This window comes from Hypomesus nipponensis, chromosome 28, assembly GCF_054491055.1.
Source record: "Hypomesus nipponensis isolate SF chromosome 28, ASM5449105v1, whole genome shotgun sequence".
Lineage (NCBI taxonomy): Eukaryota > Metazoa > Chordata > Actinopteri > Osmeriformes > Osmeridae > Hypomesus > Hypomesus nipponensis.
In genome coordinates, this window is record NC_140388.1 from 7130676 (window position 1) to 7146299 (window position 15624).

The following is a 15624-nucleotide window of genomic DNA, read 5'->3' on the forward strand; positions in this document are numbered from 1 at the left end:
GCGTGTGCGTCTTGGCCGCGCGTGTGTCAGGGGAAGGCTGAGTGTGTGTGAGATTTTGGAGCACGCGCGGGGAGGAGCAGGGGAGACATTCATTGGAAATTTGCCTAGAAATTAGCCAAGCAAGCATGTTTCAAATATTCACCAAAAATCGACCTTTCATCTTACAGTCAACTTTTTCACAGATTTGTGTTATGAACATTCTCAAGAGTCTTCATATGAACTTGTGATTGAATCAGAGTATCAGTTTTTGACTGGCTGATGTGCAAAGCATTATTTTAGCGTTAGCGATAAGTTCAATTTGATTTATATCAATCATTTTTAGAGATATGAATTTGCCTTTGCACATGGTAATATGTTCTAGTGTCTTCCTCCGATCTACCAAGTTTAGTGTTGATATCTCAAAGATTTGCTGAGACATGACTTCACATCCTGTTTGGCGGCTTTTCTGATGAATTTGATTGGCTGTACCGGACAGACGGTTATGAGGATCAAAATTCCTTTGATAACTTTTGTGAGGCTTGGTTTGAAGATCATCTCTGGTGATTTTGAAGAATATATGACAAAAATTGTAGGAGGAGTAGGCTTTCAAAGGTTTTTGATAAAACCGGAAATGGCGGGAAATCTATATAACCGGAAATTAACGCCATGGTGTGCGTTGAACTCGGCTTGATCCAGGGAATCCAATGGTACCTCATTTTTGAAAATTAGTCATACGGTTCAAAAGTTGCGTGTGTAAACACAAGTCCAACTTTGACCCATTGGTGGCGCTAGAGTGGTCTAATGGGAGACATGAAACTTGGTGTAGGTATAGAAGAAACTGTCCTTAATGAGTGTGCCAAATTTCACAAAAAGTTGTCGATGGGGTCTAGGGGCTGCCATTGACTCCCATGGTACAAGAATTACAAATAATAAAACCACCAATAACAATAGGTTTCCTCCTTACGGAGGAATCCTAATAATAAAACCACCAATAACAATAGGTTTCCTCCTTACGGAGGAATCCTAAATAATAAAACCACCAATAACAATAGGTTTCCTCCTTACGGAGGAATCCTAATAAGACTGTACATCATTATCTGTGTATAGAGAAATGTAGAAAGATACCAAAAGGATGGATTACGGCATTGTTTGGACAGTATTAAAGTCATGAAATGAAAGAAGATTGCGTTCTGTGTAGATGGTCTTAGTGGAATGTTAGCTGACGTTTGCTGCCACCTGGTGTTTGAGGAGAGAAATGCGTGTGTCTCGCAGCACCCACATGCAGGACCTCCAGGAGGTGACCCAGGACCTGCACTATGAGAATTTCCGCTCCGAGAGACTGAAGAGAGCTGGCAGGTGAGATACTGTCCACACACACACACACACTAACAAACACACACAGACGCACCAGCAAAGACACACATGTCTCTCAAACATCGTATTGCTAACACTCTGTTTGCCTCTTCTCTTCACTCCTTTGTTCAACCCTTCTTTACTATCCTCCCCTCCCCTCCTCTCCCTTCCTCCTCTCCCCTCTCCCCTCTCCCCTCTCCCCTCTCCCCTCTCCCCTCTCCCCTCTCCCCTCTCCCCTCTCCCCTCTCCCCTCTCCCCTCTCCCCTCACCCCTCTCCCCTCCCCTCCTCCCCTCTCCTCTCCTGCAGGGATGTTGAGGAAGATGTTGTGGACAAGGACCAGATCCTCCTGCAGAAGGAGATGGAGGTGAGAAGATGCATGTACCTGTCTCACTGCTGTGATACCTGTCTCACTGCTGTGATTACCTGCCTCACTGCTACATACAGGGTCACCTGTCTCACTGCTGTGATACCTGTCTCACTGCCACATACAGGGTCACCTGTCTCACTGCTGTGATACCTGTCTCACTGCCACATACAGGGTCACCTGTCTCACTGCTGTGATACCTGTCTCACTGCCACATACAGGGTCACCTGTCTCACTGCTGTGATACCTGTCTCACTGCCACATACAGGGTCACCTGTCTCACTGCTGTGATACCTGTCTCCCGTCACTGGCTTACACACGGCTCCGCACTTCCTGATGGCTCTGGATTGGCTCTGTTTGTGTTGCCGGGGGCAATGTACAGGGGCGCGGCGCAGTCAGGACTGTTGGTCAACACGCCTTGGCACAGGATGTGACATCATCATCATTTCCTGTCTGGCTTAGTTATCTGGTGGAAAAGGTCTGGGGGGATGTATAGAATGTTGTCCGGGGCTGGCTGACTGACCGGCTGACTGACTGACTGGTTTTGTCCTCAGGAAAGGTCAGTCACAGGGAGGTTACAGATTATAGATGAACCTTTACACAGTACACACTAAGCAGTTTGGAAGCAGACCTGGATTGTGTTCAGTTTGTGTGTGGTCCATTCCCTGTTCCTCTCTACCTCCAGTCCTCTCTCTCTCCCCCTCTCTTCCTCTCTCTCTCCCCCTCTCTTCCTCTCTCTCTCCCCCTCTCTTCCTCTCTCTCTCCCCCTCTCTTCCTCTCTCTCTCCCCCTCTCTTCCTCTCTCCCTCCCCCTCTCTTCCTCTCTCTCTCCCCCTCTCTTCCTCTCTCTCTCCCCCTCTCTTCCTCTCTCCCTCCCCCTCTCTTCCTCTCTCTCTCCCCCTCTCTTCCTCTCTCTCTCCCCCTCTCTTCCTCTCTCCCTCCCCCTCTCTTCCTCTCTCCCTCCCCCTCTCTTCCTCTCTCCCTCCCCCTCTCTTCCTCTCTCTCTCCCCCTCTCTTCCTCTCTCCCTACTCCTCGTCACCTGACCTGTGTGTTTCTGGGAGCTCCTGTCTACCTCCCAGCATGCTTGCATTCCTGCTGCTTAGCAGCTTGGTGAACCAGCAGCAGCCTGGCTGTGTGGACATGAACACGTCCCACCATGTGACTGCAGCCTGACCCAGTCTAGTGGACTGACCAGTGTTGGTTAGAGAGCGGCCACAGCCCGCCCACAGGAAGTGAGATAGAGGAAGCAGTGGTCTGTTGGACCCCCGGGTGTCTGGTCTCAGGGCACGTGGAACCCAGTTGAATGTTGGTTAAAAGCACTCTCCTTGGTATAAACACTTCCCCATCCGTACCATCGAAGAGCTAGCCTTTCGGCGGTGTAGCTGGTTAAAACGGTGTCAATAGAGGTGACTGTTGCGTTCGTGAGTCCAAGGGCATCAGGTTCAAATCCCGGTATGGGCAAGATCAGGAGGAAGCAACAAGCAACACACTAACACCTGAGCTGGAACGCATGTTTCATACTTGACCACTAGAGGGAGGTACTGCCCAAAGGGTTAGGTGTTGATGTTCAAGTAGCTATTCTCGTGACACATAACTGCACATAACCCACTGAGTGTGTTTTTGTCTTTCCCTCGCTCGCTCACTCACTCTCTCTCTCTGTCTCTCTCTCTGTCTCTCTCTCTCTCTCTCTCTCTCTGTCTCTGCAGCTGAGGCGCATGCAGGAGATGATCACTAAGATGCAGGCGCAGATGAACATGAAGGGGGATGAGTGAAAGAGGAGGGGGAGGAGGAGGGGGGGGGGGGTTATCGACCCGTCGCCTCTCCTCTACGTCATCCTCTCCATCAGTCCCCTTTACTCCACCCATCCCCTTGTTCTCCTCTCTCTTTCTCTCTCCCTCTCCACCACACTCCTCCATCTTCTCTCTCTCCTCTCCTCCTCTCCACCCATCTCTCCTCTCCATCTTCCCTCTCTCCTCTCCTCCTCTCCACCCATCTCTCCTCTCCATCTTTCCTCTCTCCTGTCCTCCTCTCCACCCATCTCTCCTCTCCTCCTCTCCACCCATCTCTCCTCTCCTCCTCTCCACCCATCCCCTTGTTCTCCTCTCTCTTTCTCTCTCCCTCTCCACCACACTCCTCCATCTTCTCTCTCTCCTCTCCTCCTCTCCACCCATCTCTCCTCTCCATCTTCTCTCTCTCCTCTCCTCCTCTCCACCCATCTCTCCTCTCCATCTTCCCTCTCTCCTCTCCTCCTCTCCACCCATCTCTCCTCTCCATCTTCCCTCTCTCCTCTCCTCCTCTCCACCCATCTCTCCTCTCCATCTTCCCTCTCTCCTCTCCTCCTCTCCACCCATCTCTCCTCTCCATCTTCCCTCTCTCCTCTCCTCCTCTCCACCCATCTGTCCTCTCCATCTGCCCTCTCCTCCACCCCTACCCCTTCTACCTACATCAATACCAACCAACCAATCAGCTAATCTGTCTTCTGTACTATAGAACCTCCTCCAGGACTTCATCATCCATTAAAGGGATTTGTTTACTTTATAACTTTATATTTAGGCCGAAAGTGTTGCTGGTGTGTGGTTATGTTCTATGGAAGTGTCCTTTTCTTAAGATGGATCATTCGCATCATGTGGGTTATTCTCTGTGTAAACAGCAGATCTCACATTGTAATGGTACTATGGTTAAAGTTCAGACCATACTAGCAATTCATTGTTTACATGAATGTCTGGATCATGTTGTTGGTTTCAGCCTTAGCTGCAGTTATAGAAGCGTCCTTTCCATGGCACTGTCTATTTCTATCACCTAAAAAACAATCAGGCTAAAACGAATGTTGAAACGGTTTCTGTTTTTACATGTTGTCCATGCAATGCAAAACGTCTTAATTCGTTTTCCCATTTGTTATTATAATATATCAAATGTAATGTAACTTCATGATGCCTTTCCCCAGTATGTGTACAGAACGGGATCTTATGATGACTGATTATAGTGTTGAGATGAAACTTCCGGCAGTGTTGATTTTCAGCGTGGACCGAACCATGTTTCTACTGTTGGGGCGAGAGGAAGGTCAGTGAGTTTGGAAGGCTAGAAGACGTTGGTGGGTGAGGAGGTGAGAGAGATGTGGGAGAGTTCCCAACTAGTCTAGGATTGAGAGCTGCTGTATGTGGGCTAAATGGCATGTATGTCTGTTCTGTAATGGAGTGCTACTGGTCTACTCGTGTGTCTCACTGCTTCAGAAGCTTTTGTCAGACCTCCTTTTCTTCAGGTTCAGTTCAGCTGTAGATGAGCAGTTAGATTTGACGTCCAGAAAATAGGCCTATAACCTTTTTATACTTTCTCTCCTAAGATAATAGGCCTTCAAACCACTCCAAGTGTCCTCAATCTGATCTTAATAATGTTTAACTAGCATAAGGAAATGTGTCATACTGTTATCAATAAAATCCGAATTTAAACATATTTTCTTCTTGTGATTTCCTAAGGTGGGAGATGTCCAAAAAGGGTTTCTGTTACTGGCCAATCTCCAGTTTCCAACATGTTCGCTTTATGGTCAAAGATTTGTTAATTTAACATTCACAACATCAGGTTGTAGTTGAGAGGCAGGGAAAGACACAGCATCCTACCAGAGACGATGTAGAACACAGACAGGATATGACATCATGTGAACACATCTATGTCCTCTGGGGTTAATTCTAAGTTTAAAAAAACGTGTCATGAGAATTCATGGGTATGCTTTATTGAATTAAATAGCACAAAAACACTTCACAAACATTTTATGAAAATGTACTAAAATTTATTCTGATAGATTTTTCAAATGACAGTGACATAACATAAACTTTTTAAAAAGTGACATGGAACAACAGCATACAAATTGTTCAGTTTCTAAAAATAAATTCTGCTTGAATGTGCTTGTGGGTAGAATGATTTGTAAGGATGCAGTACAGAACATGATTATATACAATTTGAACTTTCAGTTCAAACTTTCATTTGGTCAATGTCAAACAACACAAAATCCACTGGAATCAATAGTGACAACATATACAAGATGTAATCCTAACTTCTCATTAAGAAAATAGATTATATCATGATTTAAAAATACAATTTCTACCGACTCAAACTGTACAGACAACACCCTCCCAAATGTCTGGACAGTGATAAAATCCCTTCCCTCACAAACATATCTGGTTACTGGACATCTTTCTCAAATGTGCATCACCAACCAGGTCATCAACCATCAGGTTCCACAGTGACCAGTCTCAATATAAAACTGCACTTTAACATCCTTCAGTGACCTACAGACTAGAGAGGTGGCATTTATTTCCTGCATGTTCTACCATCATCATCGTCATCATCATCGTCATCATCAACAACCAGGTACAACTACCACACACCTCACTGGGATGACATCACAGACACCTCTGATTGGCAGATCTTTACGTCAGGGTGTTTGGCATCACCAGCTTCTCCAATAGAGAAGTATGGGTAGAGTTTCTCAGTGAAGGAGTCTTTATGAGTGTGGATGTGAGTCATGTCTTCAGGGTCGTAGAAGGACACCTTCCCCCTGTCCCAGTCCAGCTGAACTCTGATCCTCTGGGGTCTCCTCTTCAGAAGGAGAGTGTTACCCAGACCATCAGTGTACTTACCACTCCTCTGCAGTATACACCATATTCCATACTCTGGGTTAACATAAAGCTTCCCCTTCCTGTCTACTGACTTTCTGGCCACACCTATATTCCAGTCAGGATGGTCCCCCACCTCCACCTCCCAGCTGTGCTTCCCTGAGCTGAACCCCTCAGAACCCAGAACAGCGGGGTACCTGGTGTTCCTCTCTGGGTTGTCAGGGAGCTGCTGCTTTGAGCCTGTGTATCTAACACTGGTCAGATCATCAGACAGAGAGAGAGATGATTTTGCAGTGTTGGGGTCCAAAATGACAGGAGTGAAGCTGACCACCCCCCTCATCTTCTCCCACACTCTGAAGGTCAGGTTGCCCAGGTGTTTGGCCACGTCTATCAGCGCTCCTGAGACCAGCTGTGGATCTGGCAGTGTGACCTGGGCTCTGGTGCTGGACTGAGTGTGTTTAAAGCTGCAGAGAAACGACACCTTCTGTTTCAGCAGCTGCTGTTCCACAGCAGAGATGCTGACGGAGAGAGAGGAGATCTGGGCCTGAATCTTCTTCATCTCTCTGGAGATGGTCTTCCCCTTCTCCTCCTCTTCCTCCCTCACAGCTGCCAGTCTGGCCTCCTCTTCCTCTTGCAGGAACTGGTGCAGCTTCTCAAACTGAACCCTGATCTGTGTCTCCGTGGTGACCAGCTCCTTCTTAGAGTGCTGCACTACTTTCTGGTACGTCTTCTCCACATGTTTGTATTTGTCCTGCTTGTCCTGCAGAGACTGTAAGTCACCCTTCAGTTTCTCCTTCAGGCTGTTCACTGCCTCTTCCAGAGGAACCACCTTGTGGTCGTGGTGGGCAGGGAACTCACAGACGTGACACACAGCTCTCTGTTCCTCCTCACAGAACCACTTAGGCTCATCTGAGTGTTTGCTACACACCACCTCCACCCCCTCCTCTCTTTTCCTCTCTTCAGACGATCCTGCTTTCTGTCTCCCAGCAAATGAGTCAGCTAAATCCTTCAATGAAAAGTTTACTCCTGGGTCTTGTTTAGAGGATTTTCTCTTACATACTGGACAGTTCTTGTTTTTAGCCTGATCCCAGAACTTAGTCAGACAGCTGGAGCAGAAGCTGTGGTGGCAGCCCAGAGACACAGGATTTCTGAAAGTCTCTGAGCAGACGTGACAGGTCAGGTAACTTTCAAATTTGTCAGCCATGGTTTCTGGAAATACTGCCGCTAATATCGAGATATAATCTACTGCAGAGTATCTTAACTCTGATCAAAACAATGAAGTTGCCTCTTTACCTTTTTAAAACTTCACCAAACATAACTCTCGGGTCTGTCCCACACCCTGAAATGGCGTCTTGCTTCAGCAATGCAATGTCGTAAATCTACTTTCAATTTCAGTTAACAAGTTCATAGTTCATCCCTTGCAACGGTATGTACCTATAACTGCACTACAGTTTCTCTCCTCTAGATGGTGCTGTTGGACTGCAGGATGTCCAAAGGAGCTAGTATGTCTTGGTAAGGTTGAAAAGATTTTCAAAAGATTTAGGTAAAACACTTAGTGTGCATTCTGTCCGAAATATCTTCATACATCAGTATTCAAGACTAAATAAGCAAGTTAAATGCCTCATGAATTTGTAAATAAAGAGATTTCATAGAGTAACCTATTTTTATGTATGTGAAGTATTCAGAAGAAAACATAACTGTTTAATGTCATAATTTTAAAGTATAAAAAACATTAGAAAACAATACATCCTAATGCACAATAAATAAATACTAAAACACACATCTCAACAAAAACATAACCAGTCTCTCCAGCCCTCTTTCTCTCCAGAGAAGAGTAACCAGTCTCACCAGATCTCTTCAGACCAGGTTGACCAGTCTCTCCAGATATCTCTAGACCAGAGTGACCAGTCTCTTCAGATATCTTCAGACCAGGTTGACCAGTCTCCCCAGATCTCTTCAGGCCAGGTTGACCAGTCTCTCCAGATCTCTTCAGACCAGGTTGACCAGTCTCTCGCTGGCCTCCCACAGCTTCTTGGCCACTCCCTGGTCTCTGGCGAAGGGCCTCAGAGAGGCTGGCCGGCAGTCTGTGAAGTAGCCCCCGCTGTGCTTGGCGGCCTCGTCGGACACGGAGCACCACACCACCGTCTGAGCCCCCAGCTCACACGGCACAAAGAACATCCACATGACCACCTGCATCAGCATCCTGAACAGCACCGAGTAGTGGCAGGTCCAGCTGCTCTGCACATAGCCTGGGGAGGGGGGAGACATAGTGAGGGAGAGGGGGAGTAGAGAGGGAGAGAGAGAGGGAGAGGTGAGGGAACGACAGAAGTAGCGACGAAAAAGAGACGATGACATAAGTGACTCAGTTCCTGAATGAGTGCCACAACATCAAGTCCACTACTACTAACACTCTCCAGCTAGTATGGTCACTGCCCAGCCCTCCAGACCCCCATATCCATGCCTCCAGCCCCCCAGCCCTCCAGCCCCCCAACCCTCCAGCCCCCCAGCCCCTTGCTCCAGCCCTCCAGCCCTCCAGCCCCCCATATCCATGCCTCCAGCCCCCCAACCCTCCAGCCCCCCAGCCCCTTGCTCCAGGCCTCCAGGCAGCCAGGGGAGAGCGTGAGCAGGACAGTCACCTGGGTGCACAGCGTAGGCCGTCACCCCTTTTCCCCTGGGCGATGCGGGACAGCTCCTGGGTGAAGTACAGGTTGAGCTGAGCTGATTTCATGAGGTGGAATATGTCCAAACAGGGTTATGTAAATAACATATCCCCTGTTATTTGTTGTCAATGAGTTGTCAAATTTAAGATTCACCTTACCCCCCACCCCTGCATCCCACCTCCTTTCAGATGCCTAAACATACATGATTAAGCACCCCTGCCCCCAAAACACACACATACAGTATATGTTGTAGGTGTTACATACATCACCAGTACTTCATCCTAACTTCTTGAAGAAGCAACACATAACAAAGATACAGCAGAGATACAGCAGAGATACAACAGAGATACAACAGAGACACAACAGAGACACAACAGACCCAGTATGAGGGCCGAGATCATGTACTCTATGATTAGGTGTATAGGCATGCTAGGGATAGAATTCAGTTTGAATGACTGAAAAGTAAAACTGTTCAGTGATGAATAGATGCTTGAGCCCAGGTTTACAAACATTTCAGTGCTTGACATGGCACCCTGTTCCCTCGTCCAAGCTACTGTAGAAAGTTGTCACTGCAGGTAAGTTGAAAGTGTTGATGCAATATTATTACAGACGAACCCGTCAAAATCAGCTTGTTTTGAACCACAACTGGGTACCACACCGAGAGGGGCGGGGCTTTGGGCGATGTCTCAACCCCTCCCTCTACAGACCGGTCCGTGGATGACGCGAGGAGAGAGGGTGCTTTAACGAGCCGTCCTTTCGCAAGAGCAAAGGAGGAGAGTGGTGAAGATGACGACCAACATTCGCTACAAGAGCCGGATCCCGATTAAATCAGGTAAGTGAGATTTGACGTGTTTGTATTGACACTGTTGTGTAAAAACAGTGGTTGGTTTCATGCTGTTCTCTGTCGCTCTCTCCTAATGTATCTGGCCGTCGCTGTATCCGTCCACCTGCGCTTCATCCGACTCAACAATGACCACCAGTAGAGAGCACCGAGGTAAGAAACAGGGTTGGCTGTTGCACTGAATGCGTTTTTCAATGAAAGAAAACAATGCAAATGCTGTATCCTAATACTAGTGCACGCGGGACCCTGCCCGCCCCTGCCTCCACCTTCACTCTGACCACGGCTCCTCCCCCTGCCCGCCCCACGGCCCCTTCTGCCTCCAGACCTTCCCCCGTGTCTCCCCCCCTCCAGGCAGCCGTCCTCCAGGGTGATGACGTGGACCTGGCCGACCTTCTCCTCCCGTCCCAGGTCTCTGCCCCCCGCACCATCGTCCTGCTCCACCACCCTGAACCTGCCTGGCACCAGGAGCTCACGGCAGCTGAGTTGGCTTCCACCTTCTCCCTGTTCTGGGACGTCTTCTGCTCCTCCTTTCCCGGGCGCCTCAGGCCTCCTGACCGCCTTTGAGGCCCTTCCCATCCGCCCTGCCTTCTGGGTCTTCTTTAGGGTTCACTGGCAGGACTCGGACTGCTGCACCATCCAGCTCCCAGGTCGCTGGTCTCCCCAGACATACCACTCTTACGTCAGGACCTCCCTGACCTTCACCACACTCGTGCTCGCTGCAGCCCGCTAGGTGAGGCTGCTGCTCGCTAGGTGAGGCTGTAGCCCGCTAGGTGAGGCTGCAGCCCGCTAGGTGAGGCTGCAGCCCGCTAGGTGAGGTTGCAGCCCGCTAGGTGAGGCTGCAGCCCGCTAGGTGAGGCTGCAGCCCGCTAGGTGAGGCTGCAGCCCGCTAGGTGAGGCTGCAGCCCGCTAGGTGAGTCTGCAGCCCGTTAGGTGAGGCTGCAGCCCGCTAGGTGAGGCTGCAGCCCGTTAGGTGAGGCTGCAGCCCGCTAGGTGAGTCTGCAGCCCGCTAGGTGAGTCTGTTCCTTTTGGGGATCTGCTTGAGCTGCTGCTCGGACGTGAGCCACTAGGACGCCACACCCCAAGTTCAATGCCTGGTAAATATGCATGCAGCCTTCACATCATTCATTCCTGTGCATCCCAGTAATCACTCTCTCGTCTCCTCAGGACCCCAGGCCTGGCTCTGCTACCTAGCCTGGCTCTGCCCTCCTACCTACTTCCGCTCAATTTTGATTTTGATTCTGTACAAATGAAATGTACGAGAGTCTGGTTAGGACCAGGCTACCTGCTACCAGCCCTGCTTCAATAAAAACATCATTTATTCAATTGCTGGTGTGTTACTGAACTCGTGAAATCAGGTTGTGAATGAAAGGCAGGGAACAAACAATTTGCAATCATTTTACCATTTATTTTACTACAGAGATCAAACAACACAAAATCTGTTTAAATCAGTCATAGGACAACATACAAGCTGCTTAATCCTAAACCCTCATTAACATATTTGAAAATATAATGATTTGAATTCACTAACTTTCTGCTCTTTTAGAATCTACGAATGACACACTCCCAAATGTCTGTGACAGTGATAAAATCCCCTCCAACATAAATACCTCAGATCATTACTACATCACCCCAGGACCCTAGATTCAGTCATTATTATATAACTTCACTACAAAGATATCTTAACATGAATACATCAACCCCCACCCTCCACCACACCTCCTTTCAGAGATCTAAAAACACGATACATGATCAAGCCCTCCTCCCACAAAACACACATATGAAGTATATCTACATGTATGTTGTAGGTATGACATCATATCCCCAGTACTGCATCCTACCTTCTCATAGAAGCAGCAGATGATAGAGACACAACAGACCCAGTATGAGGGCTGAGGCCCAACTCCAACACCTTCATACTGTTTGTGACTAACATACATGTAGGATCATATTTTACCTGAATTGGACAGGTTGACAAGTTTATCATAACAATAATAATAATGTGTTCGTTTAACAGATGCTTTCATCTGCAGCAACATACAGGGAGACATTTGAACTTGAAACTTCTTGTTCTGCAGTCAAATGCAGATCACCCACCAGGTCATCAACCATCAGATTCTCAAACTGCACTTTAACATCCTTCATGAGTGACCAACAGAGAAGAGAGGTGGGATCTTCCTCCTGCAGGTTCTACCATCATCATCATCATCATCATCATCATCAATCATCAATCATCAATCATCATCATCATCATCATCATCATCATCATCAATCATCATCAACCAGGTTCATTTCCTCAGGGAACAGCAACATGACAGCTGACCACTGCAGTTCAGAGGAGTGGGACTACAACTACCACACACCTCACTGGGATGACATCACAGACACAGACATCTCTGATTGGCAGATCTTTATGTCAGTGTGTTTGGCATCACCAGCTCCTCCAATAGAGAAGTATGGGTAGAGTTTCTCAGTGAAGGAGTCTTTATAAGTGTGGATGTGAGTCATGTCTTCAGGGTCGTAGAAGGACACCTCCCCCCTGTCCCAGTCCAGCTGAACTCTGATCCTCTGGAGTCTCCTCTTCAGAGGGAGAGTCCCTCCTCCGCCATATTCATACTTACCACTCCTCTGTAGTATACACCAGTCTCCATACTCTGGGGATGCTTTGCGCTCCCCCTTCCTGTCTACTGACTCTCTGGCCACACCTATATTCCAGACAGGATGGTCCCCCACCTCCACCTCCCAGCTGTGCTTCCCTGAGCTGAACCCCTCAGAACCCAGAACAGTGGCGTACTTGGTGTTCCTCTCTGGGTTGTCAGGGAGCTGCTGCTCTGAGCTTGTGTATCTAACACTGGTCAGATCATCAGACAGAGAGAGACAGGGGTTTACAGTGTTGGGGTCCAGAATGACAGGAGTGAAGCTGACCACCCCCCTCATCTTCTCCCACACTCTGAAGGTCAGGTTGCCCAGGTGTTTGGCCACGTCTATCAGCGCTCCTGAGACCAGCTGTGGATCCGGCAGTGTGAACTTGGCTCTGGTGCTGGACTGAGTGTGTTTAAAGCTGCAGAGAAACGACACCTTCTGTTTCAGCAGCTGCCGTTTCACAGCAGAGATGCTGACGGAGAGAGAGAATATCTGGGCCTGAATCTTCTTCATCTCTCTGGAGATAGTCTTCCCCTTCTCTTTCTCTTCCTCCCTCACAGCTGCCAGTCTGGCCTTCTCTTCCTCTTGCAGGAACTGGTGCAGCTTCTCAAACTGAACCCTGATCTGTGTCTCCGTGGTGACCAGCTGCTTCTTAGAGTGCTGCACTACTTCCTGGTACGTCTCCTCCACATGTTTGTATTTGTCCTGCTTGTCCTGCAGAGACTGTAAGTCATCCTTCAGTTTCTCCTTCAGGCTGTTCACTGCCTCTTCCAGAGGAACCACCTTGTGGTCGTGGTCGTCAGGGAACTCACAGATGTGACACACAGCTCTCTGTTCCTCCTCACAGAACCACTTCGGCTCCTCTGAGTGTTTGCTACACACCACCCCACCCTCTCCTCTCCTCTCTCCAGACGATCCTGCTTTCTGTCTCCCAGCAAATGAGTCAGCTAAATCCTTGAATGAAAAGTTTCCTCCTGGGTCTTCTTTAAAGGATTTTCTCTTACAGACTGGACAGTTCTTGTTTTTAGCCTGATCCCAGAACTTAGTCAGACAGCTGGAGCAGAAGCTGTGGTGGCAGCCCAGAGACACAGGATCTCTGAAAGTCTTTAAGCAGAGGTGACATTTTAGGAAACCCTCCAATTTCTCAGCCATTTTGTCTTCAGTGCTTCTGCTAGTATTCAGGAGTCCTAATTCAGTTCAGGATCCTTCAATTCTGACCAGGACAGGTGGGTCTCCTCTCTTAGGCGTCTTATTCTTATTTCTTTGTTTCTTTTGGTTATTCTGTCGATCTCACACACTGCAGCACTGGCAATGCTCCTCAGGGAAGTGAAAACAGTCTTTTAGTTCTACTCAAGTTGGTCATACTGGAAAGTTATTTTCATACTGGAAAGTTATTTTCATACTGGAAAGTTATTTTCATACTGGAAAGTCTGGTTTCATGAAGTATGAAAGGTATCACTATACTGTAGCCACGATACAGGTACATGTTTTTCATATCCAAGTTTGTGTTTCCAACATCTGAGTTTGTGATCAACACTTTCTTATGAATTATTGTAATTATGCAACTGTAAGATGGAAGTTGGTCATTTGAAAATGGATCACCTTGCATCAAGACCAGACAGGATAGAGAAGGATTCATTTGAAAAGCTTTGAAGAGACTAAAACATGACTTCTTTACCGACATCTTTTTAAAATCTACTTCCTGGAATACATGGTATCCCAAAGATTTGAAATATTCTATAAGAAAATACCAAAATGATTTACACTTGGGGTGTCGTCTATTCTAAGCTTCTTAATCCCAACAAAATGTTTACTAAAAATATTTGTCTTATCTGACAGTAATATAACGTTGCTGATTAAATATAACTATGATGTTAATAAACCAGCTGAACTCCTGTTGGATGACTGGGAGCAGGACGGTCAAACCAGGCCTGGATCCCCTGAGCCAGAGCTGCCCACAGCACGTCCAGCGGTGGTGCTTGGCTGTATGCTGTTACTTGGCTCCCTGGTTGCTACAAAACACATCCTTACCTGCAGGAATGACACATCATCTGCATTTAGCTCCTGCTTTATGTCTTCAATTGTGTCTGAAAGTGAGGCTATCTCTCTATTTATTCCCTCAATCTTTTCTTTCATTGTCTCACTCTTCTCTTTGCCCTCTTTCCTCAGAGCTGCAGTCCTGGTCTGTTCTTCCTCGTGTAGAAACTGGTGAAGCTTGTTGAACTTCTCCTTTAACTGCTTCTCTGTGTTTACTGTCTTGGTCTGTTAGAGTCAGAGAAGACCTCACATTAGAATTTTTATATTCGTTTTTTCATAATAAACAAATCTTTGCTGATCGATTCAATGCCTGTGGGTTACAGCATTGGCTAACACGTACTGTACTCTACCTCAATGGGTTCTGCAACTTTTCACACGTTAGTTTTAAGTCCTTGAGCTTCTTTTCTAAGGGCTTCAAGGCAGTCAGAATTTCTTTCTGAAATGACACATCCCAGACATTTACAAAAGGAATCTATAATGAATCAGAAAAGAGAGATTGTAAGTTATTGTGCAATGGCAAATTAAATGAAAAATAGTATACACAAGTATCATCCATTAAAGGAAACTTTAACCACTTCGAGAGTATCCTTGTATTTGATCTCAAAGCACCATGTTTATCTGACGATCTTCTTGCTTTCACCCTGTTCTCCGGGCAGCTTCGTCTACTGGGACTCAGTTGTGAGATCTGTGTTTGGAGTAGTTACACTCAAAGCAGACGGGTTCTTTATTCTCCTGGCAGAACATCCAGATCTTCTCACTGTGCAGACTGCAGAGCACCTCAGACTCTTTGACGACCCAAACCACTGTCTTAGACTCCTCTGACTGTTTGCTACATGCCACCTCCACCCCTTCCTTGACCTGCACCGCCTCATCCACCTCCACTTCCTCCTCTCGTCTCTTCTTTTCAGACGGTCCTGCTTTCTGTCTCCCAGCAAATGAGTCAGCTAAATCCTTCAATAAAAGGTTGATATCTAGAAGAGGATTTTGTCTCTTTAGAGGATTTTGTCTCGTAGACTGGACAGTTCTTGTTTTCAGTCTGATCCCTGATCCCACCTCTGAAAGTCTCTGAGCAGACGTGACAGTTCAGGTAACTCTCCAATTTATCAGCCATGGTTTCTGGAAATCCTGCCTATAATATC

General features: G+C 47.4%; 3 protein-coding genes and 1 long non-coding RNA gene across 5 annotated transcripts in view; 1 reads left to right on the top strand and 3 right to left on the bottom strand.

Annotated features, from left to right (window-relative positions):
* The window catches only part of LOC146219738 (septin-2), a 35552-nt gene extending 30405 nt beyond the window's left edge, over nucleotides 1–5147 (top strand). For both annotated transcript variants that reach the window (XM_084694621.1, XM_084694620.1), the window contains exons 10-12: nucleotides 1252–1335; nucleotides 1640–1697; nucleotides 3404–5147. In XM_084694621.1, coding sequence (XP_084550747.1) covers nucleotides 1252–1335; nucleotides 1640–1697; nucleotides 3404–3469 — 208 coding nt within the window. In that variant the 3' untranslated portion in view covers nucleotides 3470–5147. The remainder of the gene's footprint in view (nucleotides 1–1251; nucleotides 1336–1639; nucleotides 1698–3403) is intronic.
* Nucleotides 5148–5455: 308 nt separating this feature from the next.
* Nucleotides 5456–7787, bottom strand: LOC146219739 (E3 ubiquitin-protein ligase TRIM35-like). The gene has a single exon (XM_084694764.1). It carries the CDS (start codon nucleotides 7509–7511, stop codon nucleotides 6081–6083), a length of 1431 nt encoding a protein of 476 aa, XP_084550890.1. The 5' UTR covers nucleotides 7512–7787; the 3' UTR covers nucleotides 5456–6080.
* A 3428-nt stretch (nucleotides 7788–11215) lies between these two features.
* LOC146219740 (zinc-binding protein A33-like) lies at nucleotides 11216–13923 on the bottom strand. Its single transcript, XM_084694870.1, has one exon. The coding sequence runs from the start codon at nucleotides 13598–13600 to the stop codon at nucleotides 12170–12172; it is 1431 nt and encodes a 476-aa protein (XP_084550996.1). The 5' UTR covers nucleotides 13601–13923; the 3' UTR covers nucleotides 11216–12169.
* A 198-nt stretch (nucleotides 13924–14121) lies between these two features.
* Nucleotides 14122–14958, bottom strand: LOC146219741 (uncharacterized). The gene is made up of 3 exons (XR_014751034.1): nucleotides 14836–14958; nucleotides 14593–14710; nucleotides 14122–14479 (listed from the first exon to the last, which is right to left on the bottom strand). It is a non-coding gene; the product is annotated as an uncharacterized LOC146219741 (long non-coding RNA).
* Between the last annotated feature and the right edge of the window lie 666 nt (nucleotides 14959–15624).